The 22,081-nt window shown below is 36.4% G+C and overlaps 1 protein-coding gene across 9 annotated transcripts in view; it reads right to left on the bottom strand.

Moving 5' to 3' along the window:
* The window catches only part of BCAS3 (BCAS3 microtubule associated cell migration factor), a 378,393-nt gene that overhangs the window by 352,167 nt on the left and 4,145 nt on the right, over nt 1-22,081 (bottom strand). For all 9 annotated transcript variants that reach the window (XM_075517892.1, XM_075517894.1, XM_075517888.1 and 6 more), the window contains exons 3-6: nt 21,581-21,635; nt 19,509-19,584; nt 17,436-17,542; nt 7,762-7,843 (exon numbers count right to left, since the gene is read on the bottom strand). In XM_075517892.1, the coding sequence (XP_075374007.1) occupies nt 7,762-7,843; nt 17,436-17,542; nt 19,509-19,584; nt 21,581-21,635 (320 nt within the window). The remainder of the gene's footprint in view (nt 1-7,761; nt 7,844-17,435; nt 17,543-19,508; nt 19,585-21,580; nt 21,636-22,081) is intronic.

Raw genomic sequence — 22,081 nt, 5'->3', positions numbered from 1 at the left:
TTTCCTTTTATTCCTATTATTTCAAGGTCTTTTATGAGTCATACCTGTACTGTATGTACTGACCTGTAAATTGATAAATGAAACATATAGTCTTCTTAAGAATCTGGCAACCAATTTGTTTTCTTCAATACAAGTAACAGATGAACTCCATTTGTTTCTGTTCACTTAGCTAGTCTCTCAGCATTAAGGGTGAAATGCTGACTACCAGGAGTTCTGACATTGATTTAAGTGGAGCCAGGATTTTACCTTAAGTATTTAACTATACTTTTTTCTTTTTTTTTTTTTACTAGGATATATTAGACACATGAATTCATATGTTTCTTTATGGTCTAGTTCTAAGTTTAACGACAAGGAAGGGGGAGCAAGGGGAAGAAAGGTGGTGGGGAGTACAGGGAAACAACTGCACAAAATCAAAAGGAATACCAGTTTTTAATACCCACAATAGAGATTTGCAAAATTTGTACAATAGGTGCTTAAACTTCTGATTTCAGTCTGTAATAACCAAGGTCCTGATTTAAAAAAAAAAAAAAGAAAAAAGAAAAATCCATTTTCTACTTCAAATATATACTTTCAGAATGTAAATATTAATACTGTAGAAAAGGATCATTATTTTGAGGACTCTGCAGGGCATTAAATCAGGTTAATAGCGGTCCCATTCATGAGATTGCAAAAAGCGACATGTGTTGCACTCTGCAATGCTTAATGGAGTCAGCAACCCTTCCTAGTTCTGCGGTGGGATTTAATCTTCCAAGTTATAGTGGATTAATTTTTATTTGTAAAATTGTGTTTATTTGCATGTGCGATATACTGACGTTGTACACACCTGCTCCACACACAGTGTTTAACAAAATGCAGCAGGATGATTGAAATGAAAAACAGCTAGCTAAATCCCTCAAATACAAAAAGTCCTGAAATCCTGTTGCAAAGTCTTTTTCTTAAACTCCTTTTATTCTAAATCCTTTTAATTCTGTCATATAACACTACAGCATTTATAAAAAGCTGAAAATCCTGACAAATCACACAATTAAAGTAATGAAAACTGTCCTTCCTGCCAACAAGGCACCACCTTATCTACAGCTCCATTTAGCTAAACGATACATGTTTTTTTAAAAAAAAAAAAAACATCTAACTTCAGTCAGTATACTTAAAACTGAAAAAAAAATATCTGTGGCTAAATGAAATTTCATACAAATCAACATTTAGAACTTTATGAAGTCAAAAGGTTATCTACACATAAGCTGAAAGCAGCTTATGTACTGTACTTCTGATGAAACTGTGAATAGGTATCTCTTGGGCCTGCTAAGGCCTCTCAATAATGCCAATAATAATAGTAATGACAGCAGCAGCACACCTTTTTGAAGAATAAAAATGAAACCCCAGTGATTTTCACAGGAACTCAAAAGCTACTCAAACCCATGAAAAGTACCCTCATTTCCCTTGAGTAAGAAATGCACCGTATAAATGTCAAATTCTGACCTATTCAGCAATAGCATATATGCACGATGGAGTATATTTTTCTGGTATGTGATTCCACTGATCAAGTTCCATCACAGCCATTTAATAATGCAGTGCATCTCCTGTTCAACTACACCCCTCTTATTTCTATCTGTTACTTGAAAATTGTGTTGCATTTGTGGTCCTGCCCATGTCAGCGTAGTAGTCGACCAGTACCTGGAAATGCATTAGACCAAATGGCTGGCATTCACTATGTATGGTTTTCACTCCCTACTTGGCTGCTTCTTTTCAGGGCAGGGGGTGGGGTGAGGGGGAAGAAGGGAATTAAAAAAAAAAAAGTCTTTCTTAACATTTCTCAATCACTAGCATTTTGTGTCTGCTTTCTTATTGAACACAAATGCAAAAAAGCATATGTGCAACTTGAAACAGAAGTGAAGAGGCTCGAGACAGTCCTAAAAACAGTGTGTGAATTCCTTCCTCAGCTTCAGGGTAGCATCTATAAACGCTCCATTTCCTGCACAGATAAGCTCTAACTGCATTACTCAATATCGTGCCTGATCAATGGCGCTGCGACTGCTGTCCTCATCCCAGACCTTCAGGTGCTCCTTTAGGATTAATGTTCTAGACCATAAGCATCATATTATTCTATCTCCCTGAACTCCCAGCGTCACCCAGACATCTCAAGTTTCACAGTCCCTCTCCAATACTTGCACCATCATACTGGTTTCTTAACATCCCCCAAAAGTTATCACCCTAGAACCCCTTCAACTCCAGTTGATTTCCACATCTACTGCCTCCCCAGCCCATTCCATCCTCCCATGTCTAAGATTATAAGACAGCAATGTTGCAAGAAGCAATGGTGGCTGGAGAACATTATCTTGGCAATTCTGTCAAAGAGACAGACCTATGCATGTTTACATAAAGTTGTTTTTTCTTCTGCACAGCACCACACTTTTATTCTCTGATAACTATGTAGCTTCTATATGAAAAAAAACAAAAATATGACCTTGAAACATTTGCTAGAGATAAGTGTTTCTAGAGTCACACATTAGAGACAGATAGAAATATTTTATTTTGATTTAATCTTGTTTGAAAAACTTAAAAGACATATCAGTCTAACATGGTGAAAGTTTAAGGTCTAATGGTCTAAAGCATTGACGTGATGTGGCCAGAACTGAAATGGTAGCATACAAGTCAGTCCACACAGCTTCAAAGAAATTAGTATTTTAAGATGTCGTGCTCCAAAATCCTTCCCTATAATATCTATAAAAGGCTTACTTGCTATGCTCGAGAATTCTGTTCTGTAATTTCTATAATCCACATACATTAACATTCATTATACCATAACAACCCGCATAACAGTTGCAAAACACCAAAACTTAAATGCACACCTGCATGACCCACTTACACCAATCCAAATCTAGCTACCAACTGCTACTGCTTGTTCAGCTTGTAGGGCTAGTTCCCCTACTACACATACTATGCAATTATTTTGGCCTTCAGGGACTTAAAACCACTAAGCCACCCAAGTGGTTGAATATATACAAAACTCACATCTGCCTTCCTTTAGAAAGCAACCTAAATATTATAGTTCTTTTAAGCATACCTGCACATAAAGCTGAGTTAGCTTTTGAGGTTCAAACTTTATTTTACCAAAATCAAAGACATAAGTAGTAGAGTGCAGAGATAAATCTGCTGCAAAATTTAAACTTTTAACACTTTTAGGTTTTCAAATGCCAAACTACTCTGTGTCCCAATTAATTTTAGCTTTTCATGTTAATTCTAGTTTTCAACCCTTCATCCATAGTTCATAGTTGTTTTAAACATAGTACCTCTGATTTCTTTTATTTCCTTTCTTATTTGCCTTTTTTTTTTTTTCCTTATCAGTCAATTTGGCTAAGCAGTCAAATTCATTGAGAGATGTAGGACTATTAGATCATCTTTTCTGCAAGCAGCATAATCTAGAAAATGGCAATAAATTAATTCAGTTCACTGGAGGAATTTATTTTCATAATGCTGAGACATGGAAATAGGTTTTACAGACGACGACCGATCCAAACTTCAACACACAAGCCTGTCATCATGTACCCTTTAACCATGAATTACCACACAATGCTATTCCTGCAACTTTTCCTAGTTTCTTGATCGACTTTTAAACTGTGCAAGCCTACCTTATTAAATAGGATAGCACAAGGCAGAAAGCAGGTATTTGGCCAGGGTTTTGTAAAATGACCTGGGGTAAGTAATGAAAAATGGGAGATGGTGGCACTAACCCATTCCAGAAAGCAGCAATATTCTGATTTTGTACGAAAAAGAATAGCAAAGCTATCCGAAGTAAATGTATTATTTCCTTAGCACTGATTCAGAAGTATAGATGCCATGAACCTCAAACAACACATTTTTTAAAATACTCTAAGAGTTCTGAATCTGTTTTAATAGTGACTTCACAGGTCAAAGAACATACAACTACTACAGAAAACCTAAATAAGTAATATTTTTAATGTTTCTATAAATATCACGGAAATGCTAATCAAAAGAGAAAAAGCACAAGACAAACATAAGAATATCCAAGACAGAATACTTAATAATACACAGAACTCAAACTCAGTATCATTTCAATTCTACAAGTATGTATCATGCAGTCAGTTACCTCAGAAAAATGAGAAAGGCATCATCTAGAGGAAGTGGTGAAAAATTAGAAAACATGTTGAACAAAGAATATGAATAATTAGGTTAGTGGGGCTAAATAGAGCCATTAGGTATTGTGTGAGAGGAAGCCCAGTACAGAGTAACTTGAGCAGTAGTGAGGACATCACAAATTTGAATCATATAAAATGGAGGAGGAGGGAGGTAATACACCCTGCTTTTTGCTTGGTTCTCCCACTATCGTTAACTCCAATCATGTTCCCAACTGTAGTTTCCTCTTCACAGAGAACGGTAGCTAAATTTAACCAGCTTAGTTCCAGCTTTGTTTTGTATCTACCACTTAATATTTTCTCCCTTCTAATAATCACAAAGTCACATCAATTTGTCTTCAAACACATCTTTGCATGCTTGTTTTAGCTGAAGAGACAGAAAAATCCGGAGCCCAGCAAACCAGGCACCTGAATACATAAAGTAAGTACTAAACTCAATCAGCACACAGATTTGAAAGTGAAGAAGCGCTAGGCGAGTTAAAAAGCTGTGCCAACCAGACAGCCCAGCAGATAATGCAGCATGTGGTGCGCAAAGTGCCAGGACTTAGTATTCTTATTTCTAAGACTGACAGCATCCAGACAGAGATGTTCTCATATACTGAATATTAGTTATGCAACTTTATCTCTTCTCTTAAGCCCAAAATTTGGTCACAGTGTAAAACTACAGTCTCCAAAAAGGCCATTTGTATTGGAAGCTGTAGAAAATAGTCAACACCATATCTACTGTTGCCTTCAACAGTAGATATTCTCTGTCCACAGAGAAAAGTTAATATCTACCTTTTTCAGTGTTATTTACAGAAATCTCTTGATTCTTTACGGACGTCTTATCCAGGCTGCAGACCAACCACGCCACGGACACCGAGACATCAAAGTGCTGCAGTGCTGGGCCAGGTCAGGTGTTGCCTGGTTTGTTAGCTCAGACAAAACCCTGCAGGAACATTGCAGTATAGCTGCCAGGTCAGAACAGTTCCAGGAGCCATTTAACTGCTCTAGCATGGCACAGAGCCTGAACTAATAAACCTCACCGGATCTGAGTTGGCAGCATGCAAGGCCAGCTCCAGATACTGCACCACGTTCCTGCTACTAGGACCACTTATAACCTGGCTAAATCAGATTTGAGGAGGCCTCCTTTGCAATAGGCCTGCATGAAATAAGCCTGTATGAAATAACTCTTTTGAAACAATGCTTTGTTATGCTATGAAGCACATGATGCAGCAGAGGATCTAACATCAAAGGAGTATAGTATTTTAACAAAATAGTTGACAAACTATTAAGTTCTGCTACTGTAAAGTCACCAAGTTAAAACCATGAGCTTTCCTTTCACACCTGGGAATGAGCTTCTTATCACAGACTAAGATCTGTTTCTAGGAACGTGCCAAATCCATCCACCAAGAGAGTCCTATTTTCAATAATTCCCTTTTTACAGCTTTACAGTAAAATAGTGTTTGAGCCTGCTGATGGTAATCAGCTTCTCCTTTACAAATTCCTTTTATTTTGTTCTGAATCATTAAAGCTCATGTGTTAGTTATCTAAGGCCTCTTATTACAGCTTTACTTTTATCTGATTCCAGATACTGGTCAATGATACATTCATGTACTTTTAATCAAAGATTTATTTAAACCAAGCCATGTAAAAAGAGACCAAAACATGTTTTTAAAAGGGTTGACTTAATTTAATATGAGCTAATTTGAATAGTTTTCTAATGTAACAACTATCATTGTCAGATACTAAATATATGCGATTTAGAGACAGAGAGTAAGTGCTTGAAGGAGTTCATAAGCAGTGTAACTTACTAGATTGAAAAATCAGAAAGCACTATTTTGCTATCAGAAAAAACAGACCTTATAGGTCCTTCAATTCATTTACTTCATTTTCATTTACACTTCTTTCTCCTCTTTTTTCCTTTGAGAGAGGAAGGGGCATAGACATCCATTACTTAACAACACACAACAGCAAAAAAACATAGCTCATCAGGAATTATGCAGTGTTACCATAAACAGAATAAAAGGCACAAAATGCTTGTGAAGTATTTTGCTTTAAATTATTTTAACCTATAACAGAGTTACAGAACCACCTATACTCATACTTCGTATATTCCTCTGCTCAGGAAATCGCTAAGACAATATAAAATGTGTCTATTAAACCTTTAACTTTCTTCATTTACTTTCTTTGAAACACTCAAAGTTATTATAATTTACTATTTTTGTAGTTAAAATTTAAACAATTAGCTTTTAGGCTATATTTTTTAGTTCACCAATTAATTCAAAATATACTAGTAACATTTGTAACCCAGCAGAATCCCAAAAAACTTTGCTCATACTAGAAGTACGTTCTTTTCATCCCCGAAGTAAAACATGGCAACCCACTGAAACTAGAAATACTACTCAGCAGCTGTACAGAATACCTCGCCCAGTTGAAGTTACAGGGAGCGTGGATAAGCAAAACACTGCCAAAACCAAAACTGAGCCAGGACACCAACAGATCTTAGACCTTTAAGAAGCCTACAATTGGATTTTGTGTTTAGATTGAACCGTGTCATTTTTTCAAAGGATTTGCTTGTTTATGCATAGTTGCTTAAATTTTGCAGCAAGCTCCTCCAGGGGGTTAACTCAGAATTTCCGAAACAATCCTGTTTAACAAACTAAGCAGCTTGTCTTAGAACTTGATAAAGCAGTATTTAAGCAGTAAAAGAGAGGAGGTGCCTATCGGTACTCAAGGGATCATGATAAAAGTTCAACCACTAAAAAGGTCAAACTGTTTGAATAAAGTTTACATAAAATAAGCAGAAGAGGAACAAATTAGAACAAACATTTTCTCGTTACTTTTATTTGAGTGGAAAAGCAGTCTATTTTAAAAACATCATAAAAAGCTGCAACTGCTAAACTTAATGCATGTACCAGTAGACTATTTGGATCATTTCACAGCTTCGAAAATACTTGATATTTTATTCAGAAATATTTAAATAATCAGAAAAGGATATTTTCTCTTCGTACAAACTGTATTACTTAGATCAACTACTTCTTGCATTACCTTACTGACATTGTTTCAGTTTCAGCTCCTGAATGGGTAACAAAGCAAAACAAAAACAAAATACACATACTATCCTTCTTCTAAAGAGTTTTACACTTTAGAAGGGCATCACATTATGAATAGACTTTATATGCACTATAACAGGAGTTTTTAATGAACATTAATAATTTCTAGATCTACTGCTATCAGCCACTGCCTTGCTATAAAAAAGTAATTTTAATATTATTTAATAGCAATAAAATACTGATAATAAATATTGCCAAACAGAATCGTTAACATCTCCGGACTGATCTTTGAGCACAGATACACCTAGATATCCTCTAAACTACAAAGGAAGCAGCATCAAAGCTAAAATTTGAAGATGAAACTGGAGAAAACACTGGATTACAGAGTAGGAGGAAAAAAGTAGTAAGTAATACTTGTAGAAAGCTATTATAAAGGTGACAGTTTAAAAGGAATGGAAAAATTGTAGATTTTTCTACAATTTTTCTATAACCTATCAGGTCATAGCAATGATTTGGACAAAGATCTGTTAACAAAGTGTTATGCTTAATTACGAACCATATAAACATATACTTACTGATTTGTGGAGCTGGTAAAATCCGTGCAGCTCGAACTGGACCATGGCGGACAGAAAAGAGTTCCTGAGCTTCACCACTGATCTGCAAAACATATGGATTATGAACATACAGTGTAAAAAATACATATACTTATAAAAATATATATATTTAGTAGGTCAGAAAGAAGGTAGAAAGACATTGTACGAAAGGTAGGTAAGAAAGTAGGTTGGTAAGACGTTGCCTTTCTAACCAACTATCCACAATTTCTCTAAATGAGAATATCTCAGAAATCTTGAATAACACAAATTACAGCAACAAAGATGGCCTGCCTCTAGAAAGGCATGCCTTAGACTGCGTGAATGAGATACTAGCACTATCTACTATTACTGACTAAACATGTTTTAAAAGAAACAAGACTTGAAAGTTGACTGCTGACTAAAATTAACAAAAATTCAAGGAATCTGCAACACAAGCATTTATTCTACACAGCGCACGTTTCAAAGAAAAATGCTAACTGACCAATCGAGACCGGCAAACATCAGTGGTAAAAGATCAGAGAATTTGGTATGTTGGTACATTCCATATTCTCCGGGTGTGAAAATCATGTTTAAAAATAGGGGGCCAAACTAATTAAGTTGTCACTAATGGCAATCTTGAAAAGATTAAACCAGAAGCTGTTAAGAAGAATTTCCAGACTTCCTGTAAATGGTCAGTCAGAATGCATTTTCATAACTGCCTGGTAATGGATCCGATATGGAACATCAAACTTCAGGAAAATGGCAAACATTATGAAGCTCATTTCCAAATAACCAACAACTTAAAACAGATGTAATGAGACTAAGAACATAGCCAACATACTGGCATTAAGTTTTGCCAAACAAGCAGTTTACAATACCAGAAGCTAATAGAATTTGGAACAAGGTTCTTATGAATCAATAAACTGTAAGTCCAAGTTAGCTTTTTGAAATGCCATTTTATAGTTGTTCCCATTTCTTTCTGCACTTCAGATCACACCTTCAAAAAGTTAAAATACTACTACTGTTTGACCAACAAATCATAAGTACAGTACTTCAGACTCTTAGCTTCCTTCCAGTCTTAACCCCGAGCCTCATTATTTATTATCACTGCTTTCGATAAGGTGGGCAGAAGGAAACCTACCCCACTGAAGCACAAGTCTTTCGTAAGATTACTTTGAAAACACTATTTACTACTGAGGTAGCCCGTCATTCTGTAAACAGTAAGTAAACACAGAAAGTAGTGAACTATTGCTTTTCCATCTTACACCCAGAATAACGTTCAAGCTACACAAACTTGGGGAAATAACATTCTTAGCCATTTTAGTTTTGCAGATGGCTAGCAGTTCCACATTGGTCTGAATCAACATTACTGTCAATGATGTGATAGAATTATTCCTGATGGACACAACAGTTTTAAAACTGTAGTCAGTATGAGAATTAATCCCTTAGTCTACCCTGCTCTTATTTTATTAGGCAGATGTTCTAATTGTAGCGGATTCTCCTCTTCCAGCTAGCAGCATCATCTGAACAACATACAACGTTGTAGTACTCTGGCTTTTGCAAAACAAGTTTAATTCTCCCTCTGGGACAGCTAAAGGCCTCTGCTCTGAAGAGCTTGCTGACCAGATTCTATACAAGACAACAGAATGATGATCAGAAATCAACTCGGTAAAGGTTTGCTGTTTTTAACAGATCATGAGTTTGGAGGGGGACAGGGGGAGCACATAGATAATATCTGCATCCAGAAGAGACAGCTTGGAAAAAAGTAGAGCGCAGCTAAACAGAAAATGAGAAAAATTAAAGAATGAGAGAGAGTAATAAAGAGATGAAAAGAGATTAAGACAGCAGCATGTTTTCTATCCATCGGAACACACCAGCCCTATGAAAAGGGAAAGGAGGAAATGGAGAAGAAGAAAAATATAAGGCTTTGGAACTATTATTATTGGCAATTAAAGATTTTTTCCCCCCAAATCATGAAAATGCTGTTTCACATGTGTATGCACATCAATGGCTATGAATGAAAACAAGAGGGAAAAGAACTAGCATAACAAAAGTATGGAAGAAGTGATTCACATAAAATAATCCAACCCAATTCAGTCACCACCTTCTACTTTTTAACTATGCCAGCACATTAGCTCTAACTCCAACCTACTTCAAATAAAGTTATAGTCCCAAAAGTAAGATACACTAAGAAGGACAAACCTTCTTAACTCAGTTTCTGCTCTTAAATATACTGAACTCCAGAGAGCATGTTTGTTTAGCCTGTGATGCCAAGACCTGGTAGAGCTTAAAGTTGAGATTTTCAAAGAAAAGCTTAAAATGTACAAATACAAATGAAGTTCATTTGTACTTCAGCACCTAACATGAAAAATCCCAGCCCAGCTCTTTTCGTGCATATAATGCTTTTACTTCTTAATAATTAATATTCATTATTTGAAAGATAACTATTTTATCATTCTATACTGGGGGGAAAACACAGAAACAAAGGTTAAATGGACTAACCAAAGCCATAGGATCAGAGAGCGACAAAGACAAGATTGTAGGTAGTTAGCTCCTAACGGCTTGGAGACGACTGTAATGTGTAATACTGCAGTGTAACATGTCCTTTCCTCTCAGTTTGTGTAGGATTTTTTTTCCCAGGAAAGGGGAAACTGTGTAGAACTAAGAAAAAAAGCAAGTGAATGTTCAGGTAACTTCAGCCATCTGTACAGCTCATGTACTTCGCAGGTTATATGTTGCTGACTCCTGGGAGCCAAAAAGGAGCAAATTCTAAGACATACCTCCACTGCAGATTTTGTAATGAAAATACAAGATCCCACCCAACCACTCACATCTCTTTTTTAAAGAAAAAGTCAAATTCAGTAAAAAGCACCAAAAAGTTTACAAGAAATCTGGATGTGACACTACAACATGGATCAGATTAACACACCAATACTTAATTGATCATAGCTCCACAAAATAAGTTTTCTTAAGGGATATTTTTTTTTTTTTTTTACATTATATGCCCATAACTGTCCTATAGACACAGGAAATAATAGAAGGCATTGGACTTTGTTGTGTGCCCTGAATTAGTAAGAGCTTGGTTGTTCCTCTGGTTTGCTTGGCATTGAAAAATGCGTTAGGGCTTCAGAGTTCAAGATTTTCTTTGACTTATAATTAACACTACCACCAGCAGAAGCTTCTGCTGTTTGCAGTCTTATAAAATTCTGCATGAACTGTGGTTGATGCTAATGCCCTTCATTTATCTACATAAAACATAACACTTTACTACCATTGCTGAGGCCACATGTATCAATTTTAACTGAAACCACCATCTTCAGACTGGAGAGATTATATAGTCTGATCTTCCTGCCAGTTCAGGCCTTGTCTCGCTCCTGAGACAGCCCATATAGACAGCCAATCTTGGCTGTGAATGGGACGCTTACTCCTCTGGGAACTGAAGTGGGACAAGGAACTACATTTAACACAAGCCCAGCCCCATCGGTAAATGGCTAACGACTTTGTCACTGCCAGTTTGGGTGAGATGTGGACTGGCAAGTGTAAGTAAAAGGCTCCACATCCCATTACCAGTCCCTTGAGCTACACAGTCTCATAAGCATAGACAAAATATAAATAGATTTCATGAACTGAAAACAGAGCTTTAAATTCTTCAAAAAGCACCTGTGAAGAAACTAGGCTGTGGCTGCCATTTTGGATTTGATCCAGCTAAGTAGCGAGTCCCTGTGGCAGCTTTCAAAGCTCTTAAAAGTTTTTCTTTCCCATTCCAAAAGCCAAGAATATTTCCAAACAGGTTTCAAGAATTGAATATTAAGCTATAAAAGCAGCTTCAGGTACTCGTTCTATGAAAGAGGGGATCCAAAATGACGGCTCCAAGCTGGTCTGATAGAACATCTCAGCTTTCCCAGCGCCTGGTATCAAACCACAAGCCCCAGACCTACATGGAAGGCTGCAAGCAAAGAACATGCCAATTCAAAACCCGGCCCCCAATGAAATCTTCATCGCTCTCTTCCAATAATGACAGATTGAAAGAGGAAGAACTCCTCCTCTCCTCCACGTAGGCGTCTTGAGCTACTGGTTAAAATACGACAGACCAGAAATCTGGAGCACTGGTTAATTTTTGATGACAGAGCTTTATTGTTTGGAGCATACCAGTTTGCACCCATAAAAAACAGAACAAAGGAAGTTTTGTTCACACTCAGGATAACTAATAGTTTCCAACCATAGAAAATGGTTTTCACATGGTAAAAAAAAGGTCAAACGTACACCAAATTGAAACAAAGTTCAAAACTCAATGTTTAAACTACTGTGCAACCATATAAAAGCAAACTGCTTGTATATTAAAAAACAGTCACAGAGCGCAGGGAAGATATCAGGGTTTGGGGTTTTTTTAATATTCTGATAGATGTTTTAAATATGATCTAGATTACCATCATATGATGTTATAATATGACAATAAGCAACTGACAGATACCACCACAAAATACCCCTTGACACGATCATGTTGGGTTAAAGACTACTACCAGTCATCTTGCTACTGAGAGAGTATGGAAGGACTGTAAGTAAAAGGACAATTTTTATAATTTTAGTTTAGACATTCCAACAGTCCACTTTTTCATTCAAAACAAATCTCTGTAATTATCTAGAGATTATAAGAATTTAGATGCTCAAAGAAAGTTACAGATGTCTACCCTAGTGACTGAATTAAGTATGAAATTGCACATAGCATTTAAAATAGACAACGCTAATGGAATTTAAAAAACAAGGAAAGCTTAGAAATGGTTTCGGTTACAGTTTCCTCAACGTTCTCACTTTATTCATCATACATTTTGAGGAGTTTTAGCATGATCAGGCTGCAGGCTCCCTATAAAATTCTAGTTTGGAGGACAGTTCTGCATTGTTTTCAATCACTTCGTTCCTACAAAAAGACAAGAACGCCGCAGACAATATTGGAAGGAAGCAGAATATGAGTAAAAACACCCTTCGTAAGTCTTCATTTTCGCTTTGACCCCATCCAAGGAGAGCCACATGGAATGCTGTTTGGACTTTTCCAGTACCTCTCACCACATCCTTTTCAAAGGTTGTGGCACATGCTTTTTTTTCCTATTGATATAGGGTACAATACGAGTTTAAAAAAAAACTTCCAACAGTTCTGCAGTCACTCAATGAGCGTAAAACCAGAAAGCTTCTTGCGTACTGCTAGCATCTACAGCCTAAAAAACCAAAGCCTCAGAAAATGATTTGCATAGATGTTTTCTAAAGTCCTTAGACATTTTTCAGGGTTACTAGGTCAGGTCATCACTACATTTTTCCAAGTGGCTAATACAAGCCTTAACAGCAGTACCCTCTGTCAGGAGGAGGTCTGGACAGAGGAAGGATCGCAGCTTACTATGTGATAAGTGACTAGTCCTTTTCCAGGTTCTAAAAGGGGAAGAATTACAAAGGGACTAAGACGACCATATCGAAACCCCAGCAGACAGGGCTTTTGATGAACAGCTGAGAAAACAAAATGGAACTGGCACGTCTGACTTACCATATACATCCATCTATACATCCACATACACACACCATCTGCTGTACAACTGCAGTTTTAATAACTTAAAAATCATAGTATTATTGACAGCAGCGTTTAAAGAAATTTAAGGCCTGGCAACAGAAAAATGGCAGTGCATGATGCCATCCTTGCCCAATGAGTCCTCTGCATTCCAGAGGTCTCCACACGGAAGTCACCTACCATATGGGCTAATGCATCCCTTCAGTCTGTGGCAGCATCATTATACCACAGCCTTTAAGTATTTTTCACTAAATATACAGCTGCTCTTGTTATTAAAAGGTCCCTTTGGTAGCTCCTACTTTATTCCAGTCAAGCTTGATCGTTCTTTTTTAATTGTAATATGAACCATTAAATTAAGATGATTTTTCTACTTCTGAAGCTTCCAGCATAAAATGAAAAGAAAATTATCTGCCACAAAACCAGCCAACATGCATTTCCCTGCACAGGAACATCTAGAACAGATACTTGGAAACCACACTAGGCAGAAACCAGTTCCAATTGTATTTGAAACATGAAACCGGGAGCAAGGGAAAAACAAATTCCAAATAAAACACAAAACTACACTGCACAATTATCAAATAGGAACTTCAAGTCATACTTTTGTATATTCCCAGATTTCTCCCCACTTAGCAAGGCATATTTTAAGAACACTTTTAACCTTCCCACCCCCATTTCAAAACAAAGATCAAAGGAAAGTCGTTTGGATGGACACCTTCCGCTTCTTATGCAATACAGATTTAGACACTGCACTTCAAAACCCCAGCCGTTACTTCAGCACCCAGCAGTCCAAACATTATTTCAGTCCTTTGAAGCAGTCCTAATGGTATCTTCCATTTGCAAGTAACACTTCTGTAGTCAAAGATCTTACTCCAAGGAGATGTTAATGTGAAACCACTCAGACTGCAAAGAGACACACACTCCTGGAGGCAGACTGCGAAGGTGTTTAGAAGTCAATGTAACACCATTACGGAGAGTGTCAGCTTAGAAGCTGTCATAAACACTTCATAATCACTCAGACACAAACTGGACTGCCTGCAACACATTACTTTATTAAGTGCTGAATAGAGGTTCAATTGTATGAATAAAAAGCACAATGCTACAGATAATAGCCTTACCGAGTAGATTTTCACATAAATGTCAAATTGTTGCTTTTTCAGATTGAAAGGTTTTTAAACTAGAGAGATCCGGGTTTTTCTTAACTGGAAAATTCTTCCTTAATTACAAGCTAAATACTCAGCAAGATCAAGAAGAAAGGTTTGTATAATACCAAAAGGACACAAAAAAGCGGTGCCAAATAAACTCTAAATATTAAGTCAGTCACAAAACTGCCAGATTTTATTTTACTCAGACTACGTAAGCAAAAAAATGAGATGGAAAACAACAACGTGGAAAAAAAACAAGTTATGTTACCTCCAAATTTGTTGGCTATACAAACCCTGCTCTGAAAAGATATTTAAAATTGATGTTAAAGACTATCAATCTGAGAAACTCTCCAAGACCATCTTACTAACAAAGGAACCTTCCAACATTGAAATTATACTAACACGTACAAATTGCACAGGTCAAAGCTTTACCTCTCTGGATGCGATCTCAGAATTTCACAGAATATACAAACGAAGGGCTGACAAAGTGATGCAATATCCCTACAGCTGACATTCTTAAGATGGATGGTAACATATTTCCACATTTGGCATTTTTTCCATTTCACTGGACTTCCCCCCTCTCCCCCATTAAAAATACCTCTGCAAAAAGTGAATGACACTAAGAGAAACTGTCCTGCAATTTAGTATTTTAGGAAAAATAAGAAAAATTAAATACTGTCACAATCTAGGAATTATGAAGAAGTGAAATACACCGGGGAAAAAGACAACCTGGCTGTATTGTCCTACTGAAAAAAGAAGGTAACATCAGGTATTCCATGGCCTAACTTGCGGTTAATTCAGACACAAGAAGGGAAAGAAAAAGAAAAAAAAAAGAAAAAAGAAAAAAAGAAAAAACCCACCCACAAACCCAAAGAAAACCCTTCTTTTCCACTAGGAAACACAGATAAGCTACCTTGGACTACCTGCCTGACAGTACCAGTAAGCACACTTACTCCGCATAAGCCCAGATAAACAAAGTAGTTTAACTCATCATTTGTTAGTGATCTCCATCAAATTATTTCATGCTTACTGCAGTGTACCATGGGGTAAGAGTTTAAACTCAGACAGTTAATGCAGAACAGGTTACACCAAGCTAATCTGTTCACGTACCAAAGAACTGAGACTCTCTTCTTTCATTCTTGCTTTCCTTATACATGTAAGATCCCATTTCACAACAAATTTCTCAAGGGCATTGACAGAGATAGCTCTGACAGAGACACTCTTTCATTCGGACATAGAAAGTCACTTAAGAGGGATGCACAGAACTCTCCCCTAACCACAAAGCAAGGGCATGTTACATACACACACACGGGGGGGGGGGGCCCACAATCTCTGCGAGACACAAAGCTCTTCTTATCATAGAGTGGCCAGGACAAGCCCCATGTCAACACAACATACTTCCACACATTTTGCAGAAAACACGTGTTCATTTGGATAAGAACATTTCAGCAGGATAAAGTAAGCTGTTTTATAAAAATTCTTTAGCTTAAATCTGTGTGACTACTCACAGTATCTTAACTAATTGATCAACTTGTGCTATAACTCCTGGTACTGCTGCAGTTGCATTTCCTCTCTTAGCTCAGTATCTTAGTGACACCTAATGTTTGTTTTCTGTAATACACTTCGAAGAACAAAGCCTTTCTGAACCAATTTACTAATCTGATTTGTTCACTAATACAAAACTGATCAGTCTTCAAAATAGTGTACAAAACTAATTATATACCGTAAACCCATTTTTTAGCATTCAAGGTCATGCCAGGGAAGACAGATTTTAAAAAAAAAGTGAACAAGCTAGCTTTGCTACATTGTACACATTTCTGCTGCAAAACCATAAAATACAAAAACAATCCAAATAGATGTTTTGCTCCATTAAAAATAAAGCCATGAAAGTCAGAATTAGACGTAGTTTCTCACTACATACGAGCAGGTGAAATTTCCTAAATTTTGGTTAAAATGTTCCTAAATTTTTGTTAAAGTTCCAAAATTTTAGTAAAAAGTTACTAAATATTGAAATTTAATAAAGTATACTAGGTCATACTTCATTTCTATTAAACTCCCCTTCAAATGCAAAAGCTTAGCAGTTTCTTCCTTCTTCATGTCCAGCTAACAATATGCAATCGAGGGGAAAAGCCAGCTCTCCCACACTCCAGTGAAACTCAATTTAACTCAACTTTTAGTGTACAAATTAACATTATTTTCTATTATACTGTCTAAGCTACTAGTGTATAAACATGTCCTACATAGCTGACCATACAGCAATAAAAAATATACACATTTCTAAAAAAAACCAATGTATTTCACAAAGGGAAAGAACTCCATCCTCTCTACCCTATTTTGAAGGACAAGGTGTTAAGAGCAATTTTTTTTTCATTTAAGAATTTTATGACCTACTGTATTAAACTTTATTCTATAGTTTCAAGAAATTTGGGGGAAATTCCCCAAATTAAGACCATGTGCTCATAAACCACTCAAACACAAACTGCAGGGCGTGTGTATGACAGCATGAAATCAAACCCATATGCACACATAGACTTTAATAAAATTAAAATTGCAAATCATGTACATGACAAACATGCGATTGTAAAATACTATTAATACTGTCATACTTGCATTCCTGGGACAAACAAATTATTTTCATATTTTTCCACTCTTATTCCTTTCTGTAGGTTACAGAGACTTCTGTCCTTTCTGGGATACAAACTATTCCATAATGTCAAACGCTACTCCCAACTCAACTCTGAAAATTTACTGAACAGAAATAATTTGTAAAAAGCCCTCAAATATGAAGGTACATGGATTCAAGTACATGATCTATGCTCAGTATTAATCTTAAGATAAGCATATTACATACAAACCATATGACATTGATGGTAAATGTTGCTTCTTTCCACTTCTATAGGAAAAATTAAAAGTAAAATATTAAAGTAATAACACAACATTACAAACAAAAAAGCCTCTGGCACAGAAGTGAACTCTGTACTTACAGGTATGCTCCAGACTTGCATTCCATCACTGTATCCGATCATTAGTAGTAACGGTGGTTCATTCCCAGTGCTATGTATTTCATGAAACTCCATATTCCTTGATGTATCTAAATTGGGTTTAAATATCAAAGCCATTATTAACAGGTTAGGATCAACTATGGCTGGTGTCAGTTATACTAGAAGGTGTTTTCTCAATGCATGTTTCAGTTGTCAGAAGTAAAAGCAAGCAAAGCGGTTTAAATTTTTACGCTGGAGCAATACTGAAATATATTCTTTTAGGCAAACAGAAGAGATTTGTTAAAGTTTCACAGAGAGGTTAGAAAGCATTAAAATTTAAAATTTCTGGATTACAATGTGGATTGTCACTAAATACCCCAAAAACTTCTGTAATTCTTTCTCCAATGATTAATAAAACATGGCAAACTTTTCAAACAGAGAAAAATTTGCAAAGGACCAACAAAATAAACATTAACAAATACAGAAATTACAAACGCACAGACTGATCAAAACTATTTCTAGATACTACATCATTAATCTTTACATCAACCTTACCAAAATAAGAAAATCCCCAGGAAGAAAAGTGCTACAGGACATAATAATCAAAATATTAAGCTTTCCTTGAGTAAAGCTCTCTAAAACTACATTTTCAACCATGACAGAATGAACAAAAGCTCACTGCAAGCATGTAAGCATCAAAAAAAGAGAGGAAATATTTAGGATGGTGAAAGAGGATGTATTCAGGCCCAATCAGATTAGGCTGCATAAAAGTAAATTTAAACAGAATATGAAGGATTCTGAAGAATATTCTAAAGAGTCTTTGTTATACTGTAGAAAAGAGCCTAAAGAGGGAATGCGTGAGGTTTTTTAAAAATAAACAGACGAGGGAAACAAACCCACAAGCAAACAAACCTTAACTAGCCTAAAGCTGGACATAATGCCATGTACAGGTTGATAAGTCTTTTCTAGTTCTAATAACCATGAATTTATGAACTGCCAGTCTCTGTGCCATTTCAACAGCTGGAAAACATATAATCTTCCCTATTAACCTCTTGGAAAGGCTGAAAATTCCCCATCACAGCTCTGGCTATGGTTGCTATTATTTCATCTGAGACCAGAATGAGCCTTTACCACAGAGCTCTAGACAGAAAAATAAGACAGCAGACAAGAAACACCAATTTGCCGAAAGACTTAAATCCAGTGTTCTCCAGAAGGCAGGTCCCTCAGTTCCCCAGCTATGACAAGCACACGTACCACACACCACAAGCAACTCCAAGATGTTCAATTAATTCAAGAAGTAACTACCCAACAGCAGCATTCAACCATCTCTCATTCAGTCCCTAACCTTCCTTATTAAAAAAAAAAAAAAAAGGTAACTGGGTTAAAAAAAGACAGGTAAAACAGCTCGGATCTTAAGTGGGGATCTACTTGATACTCTTATAAAAAGCTTGTAAAAACCCCCATTTTTTCTTAAAAAGGTTGGAGATCCATTGCCTGCACTAAGTCAGTAGTCTTTGCCGATGATTTATTAAGATATACTGGAAGTGATAAACAAGTAAAATTTTAAGAATATTTTGTGGCTTTGCTCTCTTATTTCCCTGAAAGACATCGTGAAATCTTCTGCTCATTTTCCCCAACAGCGCTTCCTTTCTAGGTTACTATGAATTCTATCACACCACTGAAAATATATCTGGGACCTGGACTAGATTCACAGTTACATAATCTGGCTTTGAAATCAAACAGTAGACGAAATAAATTCAGTTCTATGCTTTGTCTTCAACTACCTTAAGGAAAGGAAATGGATTGCAGGGGGCGGGGGGATTTGCAAGCGTTAGTTTGCCTCTCTAATGCTTCCTCAGCAAGCATTAGTTTGCCTTTAGCTGAAGCTGCAAGGCCTATTTGTTCTATTTAGTAGGTATTGAACAAAATTAGTTATTCACTGAGAATTTAGTCTCTCTAGAACAGGGAAATTAAATACCTTTTTTTGAGTCAACAATGCTTACTGATAAAGCCAACTGAATTATTGTACGTGGACCCAAAAACCACAAAAAAAAGTGAGAGAAAATGAAGCCATACCATTTAAATCTGCATTTTCAAATCTGACCCAAATGATCTTCTCCTTTTCTTCTGCTGGTGGGGTACCACTGTAGGCCTGGATAAAAAGCAAAAGAGTTGAAACAAGAAAGTTTAACACCTAAAAAGGTGTTAAACCTTCCACCCTCTACAGACCATAGGAGGGAATGTAAGTTAAAAAAGAAAACCAGAGATACATGTAACTTACTGTCACCAGTACTCCTGTGAGGTTTTGTTTCAAAAATGAATGGTTCCATGATCAACATACACCATACTAAATATAGCTCAACAAGCATAACACCACTTAGTAAGGTAGAAATGACAAGACAAATATAACAAGAAGTCTTCTGGAGCAGGTTAGAAACGCCACACAACTTATAGCAATTTAGTCAAGCTAAAACATAGTGGCGTCTACAATCTCTAACTTTAGCAGTTGTACACTACTTCTAAAAGCAGTGTTACAGGTTCTCACGTGAGGCATTTTTACTTTTAAAATTCTCTTTAATTCACCTAAAAGCTTTGTAAGCAAGACTGAGGAAAGAAAGAGACCTTTACTACATAGTTTATTTTACTGACATGTTTTAGCTATATTTGTGACATCTTTAATACAGCCATTTAAAAGAGAATAAACTGTAATTCCAGTAGAACACATCTATGTTTCAGTTCTGTGTTCTACAGATTCCCATAAAAAGATGAGATACAAAAAGAAACTGTGAAGGAGACGTGCAGTGTTTCCAAACTGCAAGTTTTACAGTTCTCAGGAGAAACTGCGGTAGTAAGAACGTGAGCTACAGTAGAAATACCATCACTTCCAAATGAATTATAACAAAATACTGTGCAGTACTTTGGATTAAATATGAAAAGAGCTTGTATAATCGCTTTATACATGCCAGAAAACCAATAACATGAACTAAAAATACAAATTTAAAAAATAAGTGTGGGTATTACTTTTCAAAACAAATCACATTCCATGCTTCCAAGGCAAACTGATTTGTAAAATAAAACACAGACTGTATCCTTTAACTACAGAGGGGAAAAAATGGGGGCGTATGTGGAATGCAGCAATCTTTTAAACGAAAGTTTGACTATTTTTAATTTTGCCCATGAGTCCAAAATGCATTTCAGAAATTAATATTAGTGAGGGGAATTTTTTTATATTATTATTGAGGAAATTCATGACTAACCAACCAAGATAATCCTTCCAATAAGAACCAAGATAGTCTCCTGAGGCTACAGACAATTAGCTGCAATGCTTCTCTGCTACTGACTACAGCTTTCCCAAAGAGTAACAAAACAAAATTTGTTTCCCTCTACTACTGAGAGGCCCATGAGCAATACAGCAGTGACCATTCCAGTTTCATGCTGCTGCTACCTGTGAAAACTATGACCAAGAGCAGACATAAGCACCATAGTTGTTCTCCAGAGAGGAATATCCCAGAAATGGAGGGGGGGAATTTTAAAAACACAGAGTGAGGACTCCTGTTTTGCAAAACTCAGCACACTGGAGAACAACAGGTTAGGCAGAGCTCCACAGTCCCACAGCAGCCAGGACACTCTGAGGCAAGTTAAGGAAATAAGATAAAAAAGAGGGAGTAAAGGAAGCAAAAGAAACTTTCTCCTTTTCAGCCAATGACAAAACTTAAGGCAACAAAGTTTGTCTACCAAGTTGTTCTACACCAGTCCAGCCAGGGTTCATACATAGGTTTCCAACAACAACCCAGAAAAACACATATTCACAAGAAGCAGAGCAAGTATTATGTCCAGTCTCTCTCCTCCCCAACTATTCTATTGCCAAAATTATCATAGGAAAAGGCCGCAATCTTCTTCCCGCTATTTATATTGTAATTCAACTTCTGCATAGCTAAGTTTTTCATTTACATTATTACCTATCAGAGGAAATCTGTAGGCCAAGTTTTCAGATGGTCTATGCAGTCTATGCTTTCAAAACCCTGGTCTCAAGATTCACAGTCAAAAAACCAAAATTTTTTTGGTTTTTCAGTGATATTTTTGTCCGTCTGACACACACTTCAACTGCTTTGTACACCAAAAAAATAGTTTTAAATATCTACACATACCTGTGGCACAACATCTTGAAGAAACGTGACAACACTTTCCATATATGACTGTTCCCTTGAAAACAGAAGGAGAATCTTTAACTACCAATGAAGTTCAGAAACGGTTATGAATATATTAAATAAGACATATCACCAGAAAAAAAAAAACATGCACAATCGTTAGCACAAAGGAAAATACTAAGTATGCAATGCAGTTACTTAATATACTGCCAAAACCTCTGATAATATAAATAGCAGCCTAAAAGTCTGTAAAAAGCTAAGTGATACCTGTTTATGAAATAACTGGTGGGGGAAAAGTACAAAATATAACAGTCAAGAAATAAAGCACGTTATCCACAGAGTCAGAGTGGCTGACTAAAGTAGAACAGGCATTTGGAAGCTATTCGTCAGTATTTTTCTCCTTGAATTGGCTATTACAACATGAAGATGAGGACTTAAGCTAAAGGCCGCTCTCTTTGTGGTGCAAATAAACTTTACGACCTCATATGCGTTATGTACAAC

This window comes from Mycteria americana, chromosome 15, assembly GCF_035582795.1.
Source record: "Mycteria americana isolate JAX WOST 10 ecotype Jacksonville Zoo and Gardens chromosome 15, USCA_MyAme_1.0, whole genome shotgun sequence".
NCBI classification, from domain to species: domain Eukaryota; kingdom Metazoa; phylum Chordata; class Aves; order Ciconiiformes; family Ciconiidae; genus Mycteria; species Mycteria americana.
Note: the sequence above shows the minus strand (reverse complement) of the source record. Positions and strands in the feature narration are given on the sequence as shown.